The sequence below is a fragment of the Canis lupus genome, chromosome 20, assembly GCF_011100685.1.
Source record: "Canis lupus familiaris isolate Mischka breed German Shepherd chromosome 20, alternate assembly UU_Cfam_GSD_1.0, whole genome shotgun sequence".
Classification (NCBI taxonomy): domain Eukaryota; kingdom Metazoa; phylum Chordata; class Mammalia; order Carnivora; family Canidae; genus Canis; species Canis lupus.
In genome coordinates this window covers 27,579,552-27,601,648 of record NC_049241.1, presented here as the reverse complement: position 1 = coordinate 27,601,648, position 22,097 = coordinate 27,579,552, and the positions used below count along the sequence as shown (strand labels likewise).

The following is a 22,097-nucleotide window of genomic DNA, read 5'->3' as shown; positions in this document are numbered from 1 at the left end:
AAAGATAGAATAACAGCCCCACCCCAAGGATGCCCACTTCCTAATCTCCAGAGCTTCTGAATATGTTACCTTACATGGTATGTGGGACTTTCTTTGCAAAGGTGGTTTAGAGTCTTGAGATGGGACATGATCCTGGGTTATCTGGATGAGCCCAAGGTAATCACAAGGGTCCTTAAACATGGAAGAGGGAGGTAGAAGAAAAGCGTTAGAAGAGGATGTGAAGAATGGTCAGAGAGATGCACCTTTGCTGGCTTTTGAGGTGGAGGAAGGAAACGGCAAGCCAAGGAATGTGAGTAGCTTCTAGATGCTGGGAAAGATTAAGGAAACAGATGTACTCTAGAGACTCCAAAGGCAGCCATGCCAATGCTTTGATTTTAGCCCAGGGAGACATGTCAGACTCCTAACTGTAGAGCTGTGAGGTAAAATACTTCTGCTGTCTGAAGGCACTACCAAGTTTGTGATCATTTGTTACAGAACATATTATGTAAGAACATATTAATTAGCATGTTTGACACGATTGAGCTACCCATAGTGGGGGTGATGATGTGGTAAGACTTCAATCAAGTGATATCTCTGCTGGGGCACCTGGGTGACTCAGAGGTTGAGCATCTGCCTTCAGCTCAGGTCATGATCCCGGGATCCTGGGTTCGAGTCCTGCATCAGGCTCCCTACATGGAGCCTCCTTCTCCCTCTGCCTGTGTCTCTGCCTCTCTCTCTGTGTGTCTCTCATGAATAAATAAATAAAATCTTGGGGAAAAAAGTGACATGACATCACTGCTTTTCTCAAAACCTAACAGTTTTTCATCGCACACAGAGTGAAAGCCATGTTCATGTGCTTGGCCTTCAGGCCCCACCTGATAGGTAAGTCCCTTGTGATCTACCTGGCTCACATTCTACCTCTCTTGTGCTTACTCCTTTTGTTTCAACCATACAAGCTGTTCTGTTCCTTAAACACAGCAAGCAGGTGCTGCCTCAGGGCCTTTGCCCTTACTATACTCTGTTCAAATAGCACTTCTCCCTGGATATCCACATGTTTCATTTAGTCACTTTCTTGGAACTCTGATATAATGTCTCTGTATGAGAGAGGTCTTCCCAGGCCACCCTTACAAAAAAATAGCAACATCTGCCACTCCTACAGGCACATCCAAGTTCTTGAAATGTCATTAATTATTTATTTATTTCTACTTCTTCCCTCCTCCCTCAAATACCAGCCTCATGAAATTGAGGACTTTCATCTGTTTGCTCCCTGCTGTATCCCCAGCAACAAGGACAGTATCTGACCACAGTGGGCATTTAACAAATATTTGTTGAGTGAATAAGTGAATAAATGAATGAAGAAAATGATTCTTTTTTTGCTATTTGAGGGAGATTGTTTAGGTCCTATTGACCTTTTCATCAAGACTTCATTATTCTCTGACACAATATGCATTTGAAAACTTACAGCTAAATATGTGTTATTTCATTAGTTCAAATTTTCTATTCAGTTCTACAGTTTGAGCCATGTCACCAATGGGTTCTACATTCTATGATGCCTCACTGTTATCACATTAAAGAACGAATTGATTTTAAGCTTTCTCTAATGTACTGGGAAACTTGGGAATACTTAGCTTTTCACTAAAGGTATTTTCTGAAAAACAGCTCAATACTTTGAACATACAATAATCTCTAGAAAAGAATAATTTTCAGAATATACCAATCCATCCACCACGTTGCTATTTAAATGAGTAGATTTGGCATTTTATTTTGCATTTCCAGTCAGAATAGTACCAGAATAAACTCTCCACTTAGCGTGATTAAATCGATAAATCAAAAGAGAAAAGATAAAAACGATGATAGTCCCCATGGTGGATCACAGGGAGAAAAAGTGAAAAAGTACTTAAAGCTATGTTAAAATGCTGACATGACTTCACCAAATAATGGAAATTGAGAGGTTATATCTTCTCACCCAAGAACAAGAAGATATTTGAAAAAACTCGTTGAATTTCTTTAATGGAGATTGTAAAATAATGGCCAAGTGCTGGGTAGAAGACATCTGGGAGTAGTGGGGACTGTGGTTAAAAAGAAAATTTGCTGTCATCTAAGTGGGGGAATCCACACTCAGCCCACATGAGAATGAAGACTCAGTTGTCAGATATTATTGTTTACTGTGAGAGTCCTAAGAGGAATATTTTTATGCGAAATCTGATATTCAAAACATCTTATAGGCCAAGTGAAACCAAGAGTCTCCAGTTTGTGATCCTAGATTTAAAACAAAAATCTTCACCCAAACACCAAAAAATCAAAATAGAACAAATTAAACTAAAATAAAATCTTAGACTTCATTATATCCTATTTTACTAAATATCCCACCTGCTGAGTTGATGTGAGGAATTCACCTATTACTTTAATTTCAAAAAGACAGATGTATATACAAAACAGAAGCAATGGCTTCAAGTATTTCACACCTTAAGAAAAATTTTGTTTACAGAATTTCTGTAACTAGAGAACCATAAAATATATAATTTTATATTTTCTAGTAACTATATATTTTTTTAAGATTTTATTTTTAGGGCAGCCCGGGTGGCTCAGTGGTTTGGCGCTGACTTCGGCCCAGGGCGTGATCCTGGAGACGCAGGATCGAGTCCCATGTCGGGCTCCGTACATGGAGCCTGCTTCTCCCTCTGCCTCTCTCTGTTTCTCATAAATAAATAAATAAAATATTTTTTAAAAAAGATTTTAAGTAATCTCTACATCCAAAGTGAAGCTCAAATTTACAACCTCGAGATTAAGAGTTGCATGCTCTACTGACTGAGCCAGCCAGATACCCCTCTAGTAACCACATTTAAAAAATTTTTTTAAAGAAGTTGAAATTAATTTTAATATCATATTATTTAAATTAATGCATTCAAAGTATTATCATTTCAACACATAATCAACATTTTTAAATGTTAATAAGGTATTTTATATTACCTTATAGTTATGAAATCTTCAAAATCTAGTGTGTGTTTAACACATATAGCATATCTTAATTCGGACTAGCCATATTCAAATGGGTAATAACCATAAGTGGTTGGCAGTCACCATGTTGGGCAGCACAGCTATAGAAGTTTGTTGTTGTTTTGCAAATATTCTTATTTATTTTTATTGGAAATACCAAATTTAATTATGTCTAGCTAAGAAATTGGAAATGATCTCAGAGAGTTTTTTTCAGTTTTAAGATAGCCATCATTGGGGATCCCCGGGTGGTTCAGTGGTTAGGCGCCTGCCTTCAGCCCAGGGTGTGATCCTGGAGTCCCTGCATGGAGCCTGCTTCTCCTTCTGCCTGTGTCTCTGCCTCTCTCTCTCTGTGTATGTCTCTCATGAATAAATGAATAAAATCTTTTTTAAAAAAAGATATCCATCATTTTTCTTAGAAAATTAAGCATATTTTGCATGTCTTTTTTGGACAATAATGACAGTTTGGTTTTTACCCATTGCTCGAAGTAAGTGATTCTAAAATAAATGGTAAAGTTCATCTATTGAGTTATTTTATGAAATCCATCCATGCAACAGTGAAAAAAAAATCACTTAGGCCAATGTCTTGGTATTATGCATTCAATATTTGGGTAACTGTTTTTTTTAATTTTGGGGTTTGATATGATGTAATGCATACTCATTATTTTTTTTAAATCAGACAGTAAAGTATATAAGGTAAAAAAATTTTGATCTCTTCATTTCTATCTTTGCTACTTTACCACTACTTCCACTATCAATCAAATAATAATATCAAATAACCACTGTTAAATCTTTGGTACATATCCTTCCAGAATCTTCTATGCCTGTTTGCATGTGAATATAGAGCATTTTTTAAGGGACTGCTTTTGTGTTCATAGTTTTAGGACATCCTGTCTCCTCCACTCCACGCATACCATAAATGACATTTTTTCCCACATATCAGAACACATAGATCTGTCCTTCGTCTTTAATGGCTCCAATGTCTGTAGGAAGTCTATAGGAACTTATAGTGCTGTGGGTGAGGCTGGCAACAGAGAAGAAACCAAATAAACTAACTTCAGCTAGTGATAAGTGCCATGAGGATGATAGAACAGGGTGGTAGGACAGTGAGTCTCCACTTCAGATGAGGAGTTGGGGAAGGCAAGCCAGCTAGTGAGTCATTGAGCCTTAGAATGGGACAAAGAGGGATGCCTGGGTGGCTCAATTGTTGAGCGTCTGCCTTTGGCTCAGGTTGTGATCCCAGGGTCCTGGGATCAAGTACCACATCAGGGTCCCCACAGGGAGCTGCTTCTCCCTCTGCCTATGTCTTTGCCTCTCTCTCTGTGTCTCTCATGAATTTATTTATTTATTTATTTATTTATTTATTTATTTTTTAAAAGACTTATTCAATCTTCTCTTGATGAACATGTAGGTTGCCACTAGTTTTTGCTACTACAAATAAACCTATATTATTATGTGGGTATCTCAATAAAATAGGTTCCCAGAGGTGGAATGCTGGTTCTGACGTCGTAATTTCAAATGCTAGTGAATATTGCCAAATCACCACCTAGAGAGCTTACACCTATTTATACTCATATTAACTGCATCTGAGAGGACATTTTGATTAAAATGTAGACTTTCCAACATGGCACAACCCAGAGCACTTGACAAAACTTCTAAGACCAATACTGAGAAGTTGCTAAGGAGAATAAGAGCAAAGCAAATGATCAGTTCAAAGCTATATGATTTGAGACACCAACCCGGGGCAGCTGCCAACACAAAATGCAAATGAATAAAAGGGATCATATACTTGAGCCTGTTGCCTCTTCAGAGACACTTTGCTCCATGCTGCATCTTCGCTGACTGCTAAAGAGTGGAACTATCTGGATAAGTGTTCTCTGTGAAAACATTCTGTCTCTTGGCATCCTGTGTCCACTTCCTCATGACATAATTCCTGCTAACTGGTCAGTAAAGTGACACCTTCTTCTCTCAAAAGGACACAAGTTCCAATAAGGAGATTTGCTTGAGCAAGGAGGAGAAGTCCCCATTTCATATTCCCCTACATGCAAAGGCCTCCCAAGCTCTCATATCTGGGGTGGCCAGAATTAGTGAAAACTCTTCAAAAAATTCTTAGCTTGCTATACTCACCTATTTTCAAAAGGATTCAGTTTAAACATGACCTCAGGTCACTAAGGTATGTTGTCTAGCCCTGTTCCATTTATTTACCCTTCCTGCCTCGGAATAAGGCCCAGAATCTCAGGACACCTGGGTGGCTCGGGGGTGGAGCATCTGCCTTTTGCTAAGGGCGTGATCTAGGTCTAGAGAGGGTTCGGAGTTCGAGTCCTACCTCGGGCTCCCTGCAAGGAGCCTGCTTCTCCCTCTGTCTGTGTCTTTGCCTCTCTCTGTGTCTTTCATGAATAAATAAAATATTCTTTAAAAAATAGTAGTAATTGGGCAGCCCCGGTGGCTCAGCGGTTTAGCACTGCCTTCAGCCCAGGGCATGATCCTGGAGACCCTGGATCGAGTCCCACATCGGGCTCCCTGCATGGAGCCTGCTTCTCCCTCTGCCTGTGCCTCTGCCTCTCTGTGTGTGTGTCTCTCTCTCTATAAATAAATAAATAAATAAAAATGTAAAAAAAAAAATAGTAGTAATTGGCTAAAAGCTAATAGAATGCACACCAAAACATTTAAGCTACAATTTGGGATGGAAATCCGCTTTAGGACCACTGATGGGAAGGACCTAGCTGAGTGAATGGAGAGTTGACATAGAAAAATATCTGGGGGCAGCAAATAGGTGACCCACGGGCTAAATACAACCTGCAGATAACATTTCTAAATGCAAAAGGATTCTTAGAACTTTGGAGTTCAGTAGCATTTGACGGGCCCAGCACCCTACAGTTTGCCACAGCTCCGACCCCTTCCTGCTGCATCCTGCAGCTTCTCACATTTGCCGGCCTGGTGCCTGCAGGCACTCGTGGTGGCGGTCTCTGACTTAGTGGTTTCAATCCATTGCTACCTCAAGAGGAGTCGACTGTTGTTATGGTTACCTAAATAGGATTATGCAACCTCAGACACGTTCAATAGAAGGATTATGTTGGGAACCATAAAGACGGTGTTTTGACTAGATTTTGCCCAGCTCCGTCTTTTTGTTTTTTTTCCAGAGGAACATTTGCAGACGTCCAGGGAATGAGAGTATGGATGTGACTCCAAGCCCTGCCCAAACCCATTCAGGATGGTTGAAAAGATTTATCAGGGACTCTTGCCCTGATGCCTTTCTCTCTAGCTTCTGGGAACCTCTACTCCATTGCACCACTGCAGTCTCACACTTGAACCACTGCAACAGCCTGACTGCCCAGGTTCATGTATCCCACTCCCTCCTCACGCATCCCCAGACTCCATTCACATCAGCATTGTACCTTCTAGCTCTTTCCTGAATCCACACACTCCTACCTCAATCTGCTCCTGTGCACCATCATCTCCAGCCTGGATCAAATGCCTGCCTAACAGCTTTTTGGCAACCATACTTTGTCTTTCCAACGCACTTCCCATGCTGCACACAGCAATCTCTTGAAAACACAAGCATAATGCTACCTTCCCTTGTCACCTATGCTCCCACCACACTGGTCTCCTTTCTGCCCTCAAGCATGACCCGGTCTCTGCCCATCTGAGAACCTTTGCTCTGGGAGCTTTCCACCTCTAGAATACTTTTCCTCCCAGAATTTATTCTAGTTTGCCTCCTTTTCAATGTCCGTGTCACTTCTTTAAGAAATCTTTGGTAAGACATCTTGATCACTGTGGCAGAAACGCCTGCTTCTGCTCACTTTCCACCATCTTTTCCTAGATTTTTCAGAGCATTCTTTTTCAGTGCTGGCAATGTTTTATCTATTTGTTAACATGTTTGGCATCTATCTCCTCCACCAGGATGTAATTCCAGGGCAGAGATTATAGTTGTTTTGTTCAAGGCTGAATCCCCATTGCACAGAATAAATATGCATTGACTAGCTCCTTAAAAACCTTTATCAAGGTCATAGAGACATAAAAGCAGAATGATGATTTCCAGGGGCTGGGGGAAGGCAGGGAGGCAGGAATGAGGAGTTATTGTTTAATGGTTCAGAGTTTCTGTATTGCAAGATGAAAAAGTTCAGGAGATAGATAGTGGCAATTTTTGCACAACAATGTGAATATATGTAATGCCACTGAACTGTACACTTAAAACTGGCAAGATGGTGAATTTTATATTATGTATATTTTCCCACAATTAAATTTTTCTTTAAATGATTTTTTAAAAAACACTTAATACTTCTCCATTGCTCTGAAGATCAAGACCAAACTTTCTACTTTGTTCTGTAGGATCCAGCGGGTTTGGCCCTGCCTATCTTTGCTGCAGGCCCTATACCTTAGACATTTTCAAAGCCATCAGACTTCAGTTCTAGCTCTGCCTCTTTCAGCAAGTAGGTTATAAAACCTTCCTGGGCCTCCATTTTCTCATCTGTAAAATAGAAGTAGTAACTGCTGCCTTCCAAGAATGCTTTATTCATTCAGCTATATGACAATTACTTGAATGCCTATGGGTGCTGGTGCTATTCTAGATGCCTGGGATACTGGGATACAACACACACAGAATCTCCGAACTAATAGAACTTATAATTATTTTTGTTTTGTTTTGTTTTCGAACTAATAGAACTAATAAGGCCAGTTTTTATTTGGCCATCTCATAGTACACCCCAAGGCTATTTTATTATATTACAGAATTTTGTAGTGGTCTTTCAAAGTACATGGCTAAAAAGTTGAGTGGTCCATCCTTCCCTTCTAACATTTCCCCATTTCCGGGAAGAGCAAATTCTGCCTGCAAATTTTTCTCACCACAAGGTGGCAGCAGACACTAGGATTTATTCTCCTTAAGCTAAATGGCGTTGAGTTTTTCAGAATTTTCTAAGAAAATTCTAGAAAAGTATGTGTGTGAGAGAGAGACAAGGATTACTCTGCTGTTTGTGTTTGTACTCATCAGTAATCTGAAGCATAACTTCTCGAACTTTGATGTGCACACGAATTCCCTGGAGATTTTATTTTATTTTTATTTATTTTATTTTAAAAATATTTTTATTTATTTATTCATGAGAGACACACAGAGAGAGACAGAGACACAGGCAGAGGGAGAAGCAGGCTCCCTGCAAGGAGCCTGATGTGGGACTGATCCCAGGACCCCAGGATAACGCCCTGAGCTGAAGGCAGACACTCAACCACTGAGCCACCCAGGCATTCCAAAAACTGGCCTTTTTAATGTATGTCCCCTAGGGCTGAGAAAGTATTTATGGGCTCTAGTTCAGAGATCTAACAAAAGTTGGGATCCTTAGTATTCCTACTGGTCTTTCCTCTTTAAGATTCAAACATGCACATCTGAATGTGATAATCAATTAGTGTGTGATTATTTTATTACCAACCCAAATGGCAGTGGTTACAAACTCAGGTCTCCTTTTCTGCATTTGCCTTGCCCAGGAATCTAGAACACATGTTCCACAAAGCAAAAAGGAATTTCCCACCATTCTGTCAAACGCATCATTCCCAACCTCTGTGAAGTGATAAACAGGGCCAGTCCCACGAATGATGTCTCTCACACCTAGAAGGGAATAAGAAAATGATTCCAAAAATTTCCTACATACTTTCCCCCAAACAGCCCAGAAGTTAAAAGTGCCTCTGGCACTGCATGAATTTGTTTTGTACTTTGGGAGCTCAAGAGCTGAAGAAATCCAACACAATTACTACGGGTGGACTTGACAGCAATGGACCACCCTCAGCTGTATCTTCCAGAGTCTTTTAAGGGTGTCTGTGGAAGACGTGGTCAGTACCGAAGACTCCAGCAACCCAGAAAGAAAAATGGCCCATTCAAAAGGAAGGGGATTGAAAGGTAGGCCAATGGAGTTCATTTTCTTTTCTGTTGAGTGAGATTTTTTGGATTTTAATTAAACAATATTCATTGCAATGATTAGAAAAGGTTTTCAGCATTGCCTTTAGAAATGAACACTCTGAATGGATTGGGGTGGGGGAGGTGCTGCATTTATACATTGGTCGGGAAGCCTAGTGCCACAATGAAAGCTTCATTTTATGAGTGTAATTGTAATGGGGAAAACCTTTCCTTTCCACTTAAATTTGAGTTTTAATGTGGCATATGATGCTAAAATTAGCCCAGTTTCAGAATTTTAGATATCATGCATCCCATGCAAGTACTATGATTTTGAAAATTCAGTAGTATATTCTTCAAGAGGAGTCCATGATCAACGCTTTCTGTTCCCTTGCCCGGCAATATGTACTGAAATACGTACTAATTGTATTTCATGCCATGCACACCCTTTAAGGTAATGTTAAAACTGTCTTATACCTGGTATTTCCTGTCAGTGGGAAAACTGTGAAGACAGCCAATGAAATACTCCAAATATAATACATTTTAATTAGGAAAATCAACAAGATGACTTATTTTCCTGTTTCTTTTGGCTTCTTTCTTCCTGGCTTCATAAGCAAGAGCTCAGACATAGAAATGAGGTGTTTTGATGAGGCCTGAATCCTCAAATACCAAACTGCTGAACTTCTGTGGACAGAATGAAATATTGTGGAGATTTCCACTTTCAATAAGAATAAGAGATTGAAGGGGGAAGCAATACTACAAAATAAATTCATTACCCATCTAGATATTTGGAAACTTAAGGAGGGGAGGGTTCTTTTCAAAACAAATTTCATCAGTTCTAGTCCAATGTCCTGGAGCAAAATCACCTTTGTTAGTCATGTTCTAAGTAGATCGGGGATGAGGGTAGAAGGGTTGGAGTGGGAGATACATTCTGAGATTCAGACTACTTAGAGCTGGGCTTTTAACCTGAAGGATTATGTGGATGGCCTCTGGGGTTCTTGAGATTCCTGAAGTTATTTTCATCATTTAGAGGATGTATGTGTGTATGCATGTATTTAGGGTAGTAGAAATTGATGGCTTTATTAAATAATTCTCACAGGCTCTAAGGAAGATTAATCCTGGCCCGTTAATGGTCTTTGGGCAAATTATAAAATGGCACTCTATCCTGGAGACACTTTAGTGCCATCTGTTAGAAAGTTCAGTTAACTTAGACACCACTATGATTGAATGTGAATAGCGCCCCTAGCGTTTGTGTGTCCGTGTAACCAGTAAAATGTCCCAATGTTCCAGTCCCAAAAAGGACTAGCCTACATGGTCTCCCCCTTCTTTCCACCTCCTGCTTGAGCTCCCTCCTTGCCTTTTACTTTTTCGCTTTGCTCAGGTGATCCACATATTAATAAAAGCTATTATTTATTGGGTTCCAACCACATGAATTATTTCTTTTTATGCTCCCATTTCTGAAAATAGCTTACCTAAGCTTATAGACGTTAAATTACATGCCCAAGATCACACAGCTAGGAAGTATGGTGTTGGGTTGAACAAGCCCATTTAACCCCAGTGTCTGGGCTCTTCTGAACTACTTCCCATGTATAATTACGGAGAAGTTGAATGATTTAGCTCCAGTTTAGAACAGTATTTCTTGAGGGATGGTGTGTGTGCTGCTGGTGTTGCTTGACATATTTTACGTAGTATACAAAGAACATTTTTTTAGAACATTTTTTTTAAAGATTTTATTGATCTATTTGACAGAGAGGGCATACAAGTAGGAGGAGCAGCAGAGAGAGAGAGAAGCTGAGTAGGGAGCCAGATGCAAAGCTCGATCCCAGGACCCTGAGATCATAACCTGAGCCGAAGACAGACACCTAACCAACTGAGCCACCCAGGCACCCCCAAAGACCATTTTTTAATAGTTATTAACTTATTTTAATCCATATTAGAAATATATGTTACATTTATTGCAAACATAATGTAACATAACATAATATAAAACCTGGGACTTCAGTCAGAGAAATGAAGATTTATGTTCCTACAAAAACCTGTACACAAATGTTTGTGTTTGTTTATATTAGCCCCAAACTAGAAACAATCCAAATGTCTTTCAATAAGTGAATGATTAGACAGTGTGGTAATCCATATCATGGATGGAATATTACTCAGCAACAAAAAGGAATAACTAATACATACAACAATCTAGGTTAATTTCAGAGATTTATGCTGAGTGAAAAAAAGTAAGTCCCAAAAAGTTATATACTGTATGATTCCATTTATATTCCATTTTTGAAAGGACAAAATTATACAAAAGGAGGACAGCTTGGGGAGACAGTGGGGGGTGAGTGGGTACAGCCATACACATGAAGATGGTGATAGAAATGATCTGTATCTTGACAGTATCAATGTTGTAATAACTACACTTACTATAATTACCTCAAAACAGAAGGTTTACTTTTTTTTTAATCCCTGGGATTTTATGGATATTATTGCTTTGGATGACACCAAAAACAATACTAATGAATAAGAATATTAGCTAAATAATGGTATCACGGTATAGATTATGTTTATTTTAGAATAATACAGGTGTTGGGATCAGATCCTGGGCTAAGTTTTTTATTCTTTTGAAGCTTTAATTTCTTCATTTGTGAAATGGAGATGACCAGATGAGGGGTAAATTACATGAAATATATGAAAGAACGTAGAAGAGTGTTTAGTACATAGAACACTACTAAGATACATTATCTGCTCGTATATTTTTTTAATATTTTATTTATTTATTTTATTTATTCACCCCACACGGGGTGGGGGGAAGAGAGGCAGAGACACCGGCAGAGGGAGAAGCAGGCTCCATGCTGGGAGCCCGACGTAGGATTTGATCCCAGGTCTCCAGGATCACGCCCTGGAAGTGCCGCTGAGCCACCCGGGCTGCCCTGTTTGTATTTTTTTAAAGATCTTATTTGTTTGTTTATTTAAAGAGTATGAGCAGAGAGAGGGGCAGAGGGAGAGGGAGAGAGTAAATCTCAAGCAGACTCCCTGCTGAGTACAGAGCTGGACTCAGGGTTCCATCCCATGACTCTGAGATCATGACCTGAGTCAAAATCAAAAGTCAGACACTCAACTGACCAAGCCAGCCCAGATGTTCCTCATTATCTCTTTGTATTACTAAAATAGACCAAAATGATGAAGATGGTGTATGACTGTTTGGAATTTTATTTTATTTTATTTTATTTATTTATTTTTTTGTTCAGAAGTTTAGAAATAAGAGTTTAGAGTTATTCTATCTAAATGAGTGTTTTATGTACATGCATCATTTATGGGGCCTTGGGATTATATACCTTATTGACTACCCCTGCCATTTCTCATCTTTCATCACTGTAGGCTGGGAACCACCAAGTCCAACAAAACTATATCCTCTCAACATTGAAAGAAGGTTACTAATTTGCCAATATGTGTTCTAATGGTCAGAGACCTGGATTAAAATCTGCATTCTATGCTTGGTCAAATAATTTAACCTCTCTGTGTTTCAACTTACTCATTAGTGAAATGAAGATAATAGTGTAACCTACCTACCTCTTACGGAACAATGAGGTAGTGGCCAGAATGCACATAACTACAGTTGGGGGACAAAACACAAAGTAGTTGGTTTGGCTTTGTTTTTCTATGATTTGGTTCTTGGTATCAGTTTTATTTTTTGGAATTATATAATTTGTTCACAATTCAAGTTTGGATTTTGATGATTTAAATGATTTGTTTTTAACTTTTCAATTCCCGTAATACCAATTCTTTTTTATTTTGTTTAGATGGCATAGAGCTGTGTCCACCAACTTAGTAAAACAAAATGTCTTGATCCCCAAAGAGGAATCATCTGGTGATAGCGACATGGAATTTCATGAAAGCCAGCAAAATAAAAAAAAAAATCTGATGAAGAAAGTGAAGACTGTTTTGGGAAGGATGCTGTCCTACAAATGTAGAAGCAAGTTGGCAAGTGTCAGCAGAGGGGCCTCTACTAACCATAAGGAAACCTTTTCAAACACACAGGGCCTTCTTCCCAGAATTGTCAAGGAACTTCCATCCCCCAGGTTATTTACTAAACCAAGAATGAGAAAGCTGTCACAGAATGGTAATCAAAAGCAACTTACAGTTAAGTGGCAAGGCCAAGAGGAATAGTGAAGTTGGGATGGCTTTCCTTGCTACCCCAAACTGTGGCATCTCCTGGGAGCTTGGTTGAAATGCAGAATCTCAGGCCCTGCCTGGGTCTACTGAGTCAGAATCTGTGATGTGGAAAGAGCCCCAAGTGATCTGCATGTACAAACCTTTTAAAAAGCTCTGAATTATATTGTTTTTGAGGTCCCTCCCAGTCCAATTAGTGGTCTAATTGTTGTAAAGCCATTTTTTTCATTTAAACATGCATACAGGGGATGCCTGGGTGGCTCAGTGGTTGAGTGTCTGCCTCTGGCTCAGGATCCAGGATCGAGTTCCGCATCAGGCTCCCTATGAGGAGTGTGTCTGCCTGTGTCTCTGCCTTTCCCTCTCTGTGTTTCTCATGAATAAATAAATCTTTAAAAAAAATAAATGAACGTGTGTCCACAGGCATATATGTGTGTATGTGCATATACATAAATACATATGCATATACATACATATATATTAGAAAATTAAACTAAAGTGAGATTTATCTATTATTTTGTTTCTGGAAAAAGTAGTAATACAGCCTTCCAAATAGCTACTCCCTACAGTGGATGGAGGGTATGGGGAGAATTCTATGAATAAAATTTATGATTGGTAAGTCATAACAGACATTTTATTTTATTGTATCTACTTTCTGTGTACCTTATGGAAAAATCAGCATTTGAACTGTTAACTTGAAATCTTTTTTACAAAATAGTGATGCTGGGGGTGGGGGGTGTGGTGGTCCTATGAGTTATAACTAACAATACCACTAATATTCACATTCTTCTCTGTAGCTTTCCTAAGTTAATAGACTTTGTTTTTTAGAACAGATTTAGGTTTACTAGAAAAATTGAATGGAAGATATAGAGATTAACTTCCCATATACTCTCTCCTTACCCCTCCCTCCCCTATTATTAGCATCTTGCCCTAATACGACAAACCCACCAAGTTACGTCATGTATCCACCGTTAGAGTGTGACACAGGACAACTTCACTGCTTTAAATATCCTGTGTAGCTTCTTAATGTCCTTTATCGCAGAGCATCAGGAAACGTACACAACCCTTACAGTAGGGAATCCACACACAATAACACATTTCATACAGTGATAAGGTGGCATACCTGGTGAGTACTTTTTCCAGAAAACAAACAAATGAAACCCCATCTCCTCCCAAAACTGATGGCTTCCAGCTGACTGCCCTTTCAAACTCACTCTCTCTTCTGGAAATAGCAGTCACTAATGCTAGCTTCCAAGCATCTAGCAATTACCCGGCATAGATTCACTTATCTATTTTCATTGAAAATAACAAAGATGGCATGTTTCCATACTGATGGGATTGGAGTTGAAGAGTCTATAGGAAACAGAGGCTCAGTTCCTCCTCCTTACCCATGTACATTGGCTTATTTTCATCTTTGTTGGAATAACCCATCTCCAAACCAAGATTTCTTCAGAAAATCTGTCTTTTAGGCCACAGCTGTAACATTATGACACTCTCACCCAGGGATCAAAGATAGTGGCTCTTCCCTGTTGACCCTTGCAACATTTTTAACAAATATTTGCTAAGTACTTATTACGTGTTTGCCACGCGATTGGGAATAGAGTAGCAGATAGAACAGACATGGTCCCTGCCTTCCTAAGGTCATAGCATAGAGAGACATTCCAACATTAGGCAGATAATTACATCTGATGCAAAGTAGCAGCACAAGGTACTATGGAAACACATCATGGGTGCTCTGTTCTAACTTTTGGGGAGGGGGCTCCAGAAAAGCCTCCCTGAGAAAGGGACAACTCAGTTGAGATTTGAAGGACAACTAGAGTCAGATGAGAAAAGAGTGGCAAGAGTTTTCCAGGAGAAAGGGAGAGCATATTCTCATCCCATATATTGGGTATAAACACAGAACACAGGGTAAAAAAAAGAAATGAAAGTAAATCAGCCAGGAAAAGGCTGGTGAATAAGGTGGTCAGGATATTGTAAGTCATATTAATAATTTTTTAACTTTCTCCTAAGATTTTTAACTTTTTGATAAGAAACCATCAAAACTTTCAAGCTGGGAATTAATATAGTATGATTTGCATTTTCTTTTAAAGATAGCTCAGGCTGCAAAGTAGAGACTGGATGGGAGGAAGGCAATATCCGATACAGAAAGGACAGTAAAAAGGTTCTTCCATTCATTCAGGCAATGAAGGATAGTAGCTTGCTTAGTTGTGGCGGTGGAGATGGGGAGGTAAAGGGAGAAGCATTCATAGACAGAAGGTGTAAGGTATGGGGAAGAGCTGGATAGTGGAGGGCAGGGAGAGTCCTTGGGTAGAGCACCTTGTTCTGAAGGTGGAGCCCCATAGACTGATTAGAGCCACCACTCCTAGTGAAGTCCTTATCAATAGACCCCCAAGCCCAACAAGATGGTTGTAGGTGTGAGCACAGCAGGAAAGCACTGAAACACAGAGCAAATAGCAAACACCATTTCCCCAATGCCCCTAGCAATCCTTTCACCAACATGAAATAAAGGCTTTATTTTCTGCCCTCTTTTTTTAAAATTAATTAATTATTTACTTATTTATGATAGTCACACAGAGAGAGAGGCAGAGACACAGGCAGAGGGAGAAGCAGGCTCCATGCACCGGGAGCCCGATGTGGGATTCGATCCCGGGTCTCCAGGATCGCGCCCTGGGCCAAAGGCAGGCACCAAACCGCTGTGCCACCCAGGGATCCCTCTTTTTTTTTTTTTTTTTTTTTTAATGAAATGGAGAATAATCTCAAATGTAGTGCCTTCTACAGGCAATAATATGGTTTTATTTTTATCATATTAATGTTAATGCCTATGTATTGATACTGGTTTTTTATTTATGCTAGTATCTCGAAGTTTCCTTTATAAAGGCATTTATTGTGTTAAGGATTGAATTGATGTAAAGAAAAATATTAAGGAGCCCAAGGTTCCTGGAAAATGAGAGAAATGGTGAATATGGCATATGACCACAGAGCCTTGAATCACATTGCTGGAGAGTGAGTAACTTTAAACATTCTTTCAATCAATAACAAGTACTCAAGGGATCATCTTACACATGAGAGAGTTACTTTTTCTAATTCCACAATAATTAAAGGAAAAAGTAACAAAGGGCAAAACTGAAGTCTCAAAGAGACGTAACCACCTTGCCAGAACAGGTTGGAGACCACTGAGGTCGTGACCACAAGAAAAGGCAAATGTGCACAGGAAAAAGTATAAGATTAGAAAAAGGCAAACCCATTTTTAAATCTTTTACTCCAAGGAAGAAAGCTATTGGGATGGCATGGGATGCTGGTCTTTTCAGGATACTTTCTAATAAGAAGGTAATCATTGTGGGATGCTTGGGTGGCTCAGTTGGTTAAGTGTCTGCCTTTGGCTCAGGTCATGATCCCAGGATCCTGGGATGGAGCTTGCATCAGTCTCCCTGCTCAGTGGGGAGTCTGCTTCTCCCTCTTGCTCTGCCTCTCCTTCTTCTTCTTTTATTTTTTTTTTAAAGATTTTATTTATTTATTCATGAGAGACACAGAGACAGAGAGAGGCAGAGACACAGGCAGAGGGAGAAGCAGGCTCCATGCAGGGAGCCCGACGTGGGACTCATCCTGGGTCTCCAGGATCACACCCTGGGCCAAAGGCGGCACCAAACCGCTGAGCCACCCGGGCTGCCCTCTGCCTCTCCTTCTGCTGTGTGCTCTCTCCCTCACTGTCTCTTAAATAAACAAACAAACAAACAAACAAATAAATAAATAAATAAATAAAATCTTAAAAAGAAGAAGAAGAAGAGAAAAAGTTTATTTTTGTGATCCTTACAGGTTCTTTTCCCCTCTCCCTTCTCTCTAAGCGACTATACAACTTGATGTTGTAGAAGCAGAGACAGAGGAGATAACCCGAGGAAGTACACTGCTCCGGGCCAGGAGAACCACGAAGCGGTTATCTGTGACATCCCTTCCTTCGGGACTGCAAAAGGTACTATGCTAAACCAAACTCGCCTCTAAAGACTTACAAAGAAGTTGATGTTTAGGGGTGTGGGAAAAGCCAAGTTCTCATAATAAAGCCTTCATATCTGCTGCTTGTATTCTCCTAGCCAAGACTTGAGGACACAGCAAGCAGGCTTTCCTGGTCTGATTCCTCTGCTTCTGAGCTTTAATGGTTCAGCTTCTACTACAGTCTGGACAACAGTGAAATTCTGAGCTTTATAGTGACTTTTCAACCATTCAACTATTGAGTTAGTATATTAGCATCAGGTCAATCACATATGCTGCTTGGAGAGGAATTCTTTGTTTTTTTAAAATTTTTATTTTATTTATCTTTTTTAAGATTTTATTTATTCATGAGAGACAGAGAGAGAGAGAGAGAGGCAGAGACACAGGCAGAGGGAGAAGCAGGCTCCATGCAGGCAGCCTGACGTGGGACTCGATCCCAGGTCTCCAGGATCACACCCTGGGCTGCAGGTGACGCTAAACCGCTGAGCCACCTGGGCTGCCCTAGGAGAGGAATTCACTAGACTAGCACTGCCTGATAGAACTTTGCGTGAAGATGCAAGTGTATGCTATTCTGGTACACTAACCATTAACCACATATGACTTAAAAAAAATTGTTTATTTGAGAGAGAGAGAGCATGAGTGGGAGGGGCAGAGAGAGAATCTCAAGTAGACTGTTGAACACAGAGCCCAACACGGGTCTTGACCTCAGGACTCTGAGTTTACGACTTGAGCCAAAACCAAGAGTCAAGTGCTTAACTGACTGCACCACCCAGAGGCCCCAACCACATGTATCTTTTGAACTTGAAATCTGGCCAGTGCAATTAAAAAGCTGAATTTTTTATTTTATTTCATTGTAATTGAAATGAAAAGATAGCCACATGTAAAGACAGTGTGGTGGTACAATCCAAGAGTGTCCAAACCAAAGCCTATATTTATCTGTGCATATGTAAGCTTCAGCCTAAATTGCTCACACTATTTTTTTAAATCAACTGAATTATTATTATTTTAAATACAACAAACATTTACTTAGAGCTGATTTTGTTTCAGTTTTAAGTGCTTTGGAAATATCAACTCAGATGATAATTACAACAGTCTAATCATGTAGATAGTAATAGGGGTGCCTGGCTGGCTTGGTTGGAAGAGTGTGCGACTTGATCTTGTGTTCATGACTTCAAGTTGCACATAAGGGATAGTGGTTACTTAAAAATAGAATCTTAAAAGATAAATAAATAAAAGGTAGGTAGCAATACTATCCTTATTTTAGGGATAACTCTGAGAGGTTAAATAATTTACTTAGATAAGTGGCAGAGACAGGTTTCAAATCCAGGAAGATCTGGCTCTAGAGTCCTTACTCATAACTACTAGGCTAAATACTAATTATACTTCTGTCCAAAATGGTAGCCACCAGGTATATATGACTATTTAATTAAAAATAAGGTTCATTTCCTCAGTTGCATTTACTACATTTCAGGGTGCTAAATAACAACATGTGGCTTGAGGCTGTTTTTGCAGAAAGTTCTACTGAACAGAGCTGTTCTGGGGTATCATTGTTAGAATACGCCAATATTAGTTTTGAATTTTGCCTTTTTTAAAAAAGATTTTATTTTTTTTATTCATGGGAGACACACAGAGAGAGGCAGAGACATAGGTAGAGGGAGAAGCAGGCTCCATGCAGGGACCCCAATGTGGGACTCGATCCCAGGACTCCAGGATCATGCCCTGAGCTGAAGGCAGACACTGGACCACTGAGCCATCCGGGCGTCCTGCATTTTGTGTTTTGTGTGCTTGGTTGACATTTACTGTACTCCTACTTTATAATGGGTGATTTCTAGGTTTGGGGGCAAAAAGATCCAATAGATATAGTCCTGTTTTGTGAAATTTATAATCTATTAGGGGGATAGATATTAAACCACAGCTCTGCAGAGCATTAAAGTAAGGATAATCTTTTGAATAAATGGCACTGGGACAAGTAGGTGTCAATATGGAGAAAAAGAAATTTGGGGGGTCCCTGGGTGGAATAAATAAATAAAATATTAAAAAAAGAAATTTGATCCCTATCTCACACTGTATACAAAAATTAATTCCTGGGCAGCCCCAGAGGCTCAGTGGTTTAGCGCCGCCTTCAGCCCAGGTTGTGATCCTGGAGACCTGGGATTGAGTCCCGCGTCGGGCTCCCTGCATGGAGCCTGCTTGTGTCTCTGCCTCTCTCTCTGTGTGTCTCTCGTGAGTAAATAAATAAAAATCTTTAAAAAAAATTAATTTCTGTTGGGTTTAGATTTGTGTGGAAAAGGTAAAACCTTAAAACTTCTGGAAGTTGATAGAAATGACTTCAGTACAGAGAAAATACTTCTTAGGACACAAGTATCACTGACCATAAAAAAGAAAAAAAAAGGATACATCTGGTTATATAGTAAGATTGCTGTTCAGCAAAAGACTTAAATCAAAGGTTGTCAACTGGCTGCGAAGCGTTTTGTTTAGCTCTCAGAATGACCTCAATAATATATTTGCATTAACTGGTCACATTTAAAAATTAGAGTATTTTTTAAAAATCTGGATTTTAAGACTTCTTTTGAAAAGTAGGATTTCAAAACATTAGGCCTACAATTCCTCATGATAACAACAGGAGATGTGCAGAGACTGGCCCCTTGGTCGGAGGCACATTCTCTCCAGATTACCACTAGCAGCAACTGGTCCTGTTTTGTACAACCTACCTGAACTGTCTAGGCATTTGACTTTAGAATAGCGGTATTCAACAGAGAAGTAACTTAGTAAGTGTTCAGTAAGTGTTGTGGTAAGCATTCGTTCAGTAGGAAAAAGTACTGGGTTTTATGGGAGAGAAAAAAAGTGGAGTCCAACTATATATATAGATGGATTGGGGAGGGTCCTACAAGTGACATGGGAGCCTGGGCAAGTTGGCAGGGCAGAGTGGTGGGTCAGCAGACGCCTTTGTAAACTCAGACACAGTGTAGGCCCCAGATATACTCCGACATCCCACTCTGTGTAGGTTTCACAATAGTCTCAATATTAGTTACTAAGTGAAGGAAGAGTGAACCCAGTAAGACTAAAAAGGGCCTATTAGCCAGGAGCCCTGACCTAGGAATGATTTCCAATAGCAATCCTATTAGGACAGGTACTTATAACCAGCAAGCCAGGGACGCTAGGAAAACTAGCAGGCATGGGGCGAAAAGAACCCAGAGCCTTCTTTTTATGTTTGGAGGCATGTCTGCTATGAAAATAAGGAAACCTACAGAAAAGAGACCAAATTAACAACTAGATCCAGGGATAATGAGCTTTCTGGGACACTGGTCCTCAGCAGCCCCACACTCTCACTGCGCTCAGCGGCCACAGAGGCAATTTCTTCTTCTTCCCCTTGCGAGTGACCTGCTTTTTTCCTGACACTGTATATTCTTTCAGAACCAGACAATCTCATTTCTCTGCACCCTATAGATCTCTTCAAAGAGAGCTTTGGGCACAAAGGAGATACATGGGGCGTGGAGGATAATATGAATACGCTCTCCAACTCAACGTTGTTATGTGGCAAATGTTCAGTTTATAATGTCCCAAGGGTGAGAATTCTTATTTAAGCACTATCACAGAAATAATATGGGTACTTCTTAATCTGATGTGTTTTTGCGTTTTTATGATAGGTTCCGTATTCATCAAAAAAGAGATCACACTTTCCAGCACTTAAAAAAAAGAAACCTAGCATGGGAAACATCCTCCGAAAATCAGACTTGACAGTAGGAAAACTTCAAATGCAGGTAGTGGGCAAAGGCTTTCGCTTTGTGTTTCAGATGCATCACAGAGGGCCAAGTTGAACTGAATACACAGCCCTGCTAGGCAGCATGGTTATGCGATGAAATTAATTATTAACATGAAGAAATATGTTAGTAGGGGGGATCCTGAGAGTGGCTAAAGGATTGCTAAGGTCACCCAGGATGATGCTATGTGCCTAATAAATATTAAGTGAATTCAATTAAAATGAAGGCATGCACAAAGGCTTCTTTTGAGAAGAAATGAGATTCCCTTTACCACTGGGTGGTAAATGTTATGTTTTCAAGCTCTGTTTGCTATGACTTGAATTAGAGTAATACTTTGGGATTTGCAAAACATCCACTGATTCCTGAAGTGGTCTCTTAGGAAAAGCCACCATCCCTTTGGTTTTGACAAGGCTTCCCAACATATGGCTACATTTCTTTGTATCTGTCTGTCACAGGTGGATGACCTCATAGAAACAGTGACAGATAAATCCATGCAGTTATTGGCCCAAAGACACGCTGAGCTTCAACAGTGTGAATTTCTAGGGGACGAAATTCTTCAGTCTTCGAAGCAATTCCAGAGGATATCCAAGAGAACCATGAGGAAGTATAAATTGAAAAACGTGTGTTTCCCATGTACCTGCTGCTGCTTCTGATTTGCTCCTGACTTCATAAAAGTTATTTTTTATAGGAATTCTTATCTTTTGGTACATAATCCTGAATAAATCTCTCTAGTGAATTAATCAGTTGGGGAGATGGACATTTCTTAGAATATTCTACCCAACAGTCCTTAAAAAAAAATCCTTTTTTTGAAAAATTGATTTTTAATTCTGAGTCAATGTTAGTAAATTTTTGCTTCATAATTCTTACTAATATTGGAAAACAGAAATACTTATTAGGGCATAGCAACTCTGCAAAGAAATTTCTCCCAGGATTTGCCAGATGAAATTAGAGGAAGCATTTAAAGGTATTATGACACTTTTAATATGACTACTACTGAGCTAAATTTAAACTTTCATACTTATAAAGATAAGAATTCTTATTAAAATTACAAAAATGTAACACTGTTTAAGGTATGATTCATGCAAAGAGTCATGCTTTCCGAACTAAAACAAGTGGGTAAGGGTGGAACCTAACAAGTATTGAACATTAAATTCACTACTTAAGAAAATTACAACTGATTCAGCCTTAGCTCAATTGTTAGGATCATTAAATCCTTCATGCAAGATTGACTATCTTAACAGACTATTTTTCTGAGACAACTTTTTCTTTTCTTTTTTTTTTTTTTGAGACTTTTTCTTTGTCAATGTTGTTTCTGCTGAAAATGACCGCTAAATAATGAAACA

The 22,097-nt window shown here is 39.5% G+C and overlaps 1 protein-coding gene across 2 annotated transcripts; it reads left to right on the top strand.

Annotated features, from left to right (window-relative positions):
* The first annotated feature begins 8,510 nt into the window (after positions 1-8,510).
* C20H3orf49 (chromosome 20 C3orf49 homolog) lies at positions 8,511-21,985 on the top strand. Of its 2 annotated transcripts, none has more exons than XM_038565943.1 (5): positions 8,511-8,857; positions 12,643-12,962; positions 16,876-16,976; positions 20,641-20,754; positions 21,210-21,985. In XM_038565943.1, the coding sequence occupies exons 1-5, from the start codon at positions 8,733-8,735 to the stop codon at positions 21,405-21,407; spliced, it is 858 nt and encodes a 285-aa protein (XP_038421871.1). In that variant the 5' UTR covers positions 8,511-8,732; the 3' UTR covers positions 21,408-21,985. The 2 variants fall into 2 exon arrangements, with proteins under 2 accessions (XP_038421871.1, XP_038421870.1); XM_038565942.1 differs by having other exon boundaries at positions 16,852-16,976; positions 21,210-21,982.
* Positions 21,986-22,097: the final 112 nt, after the last annotated feature.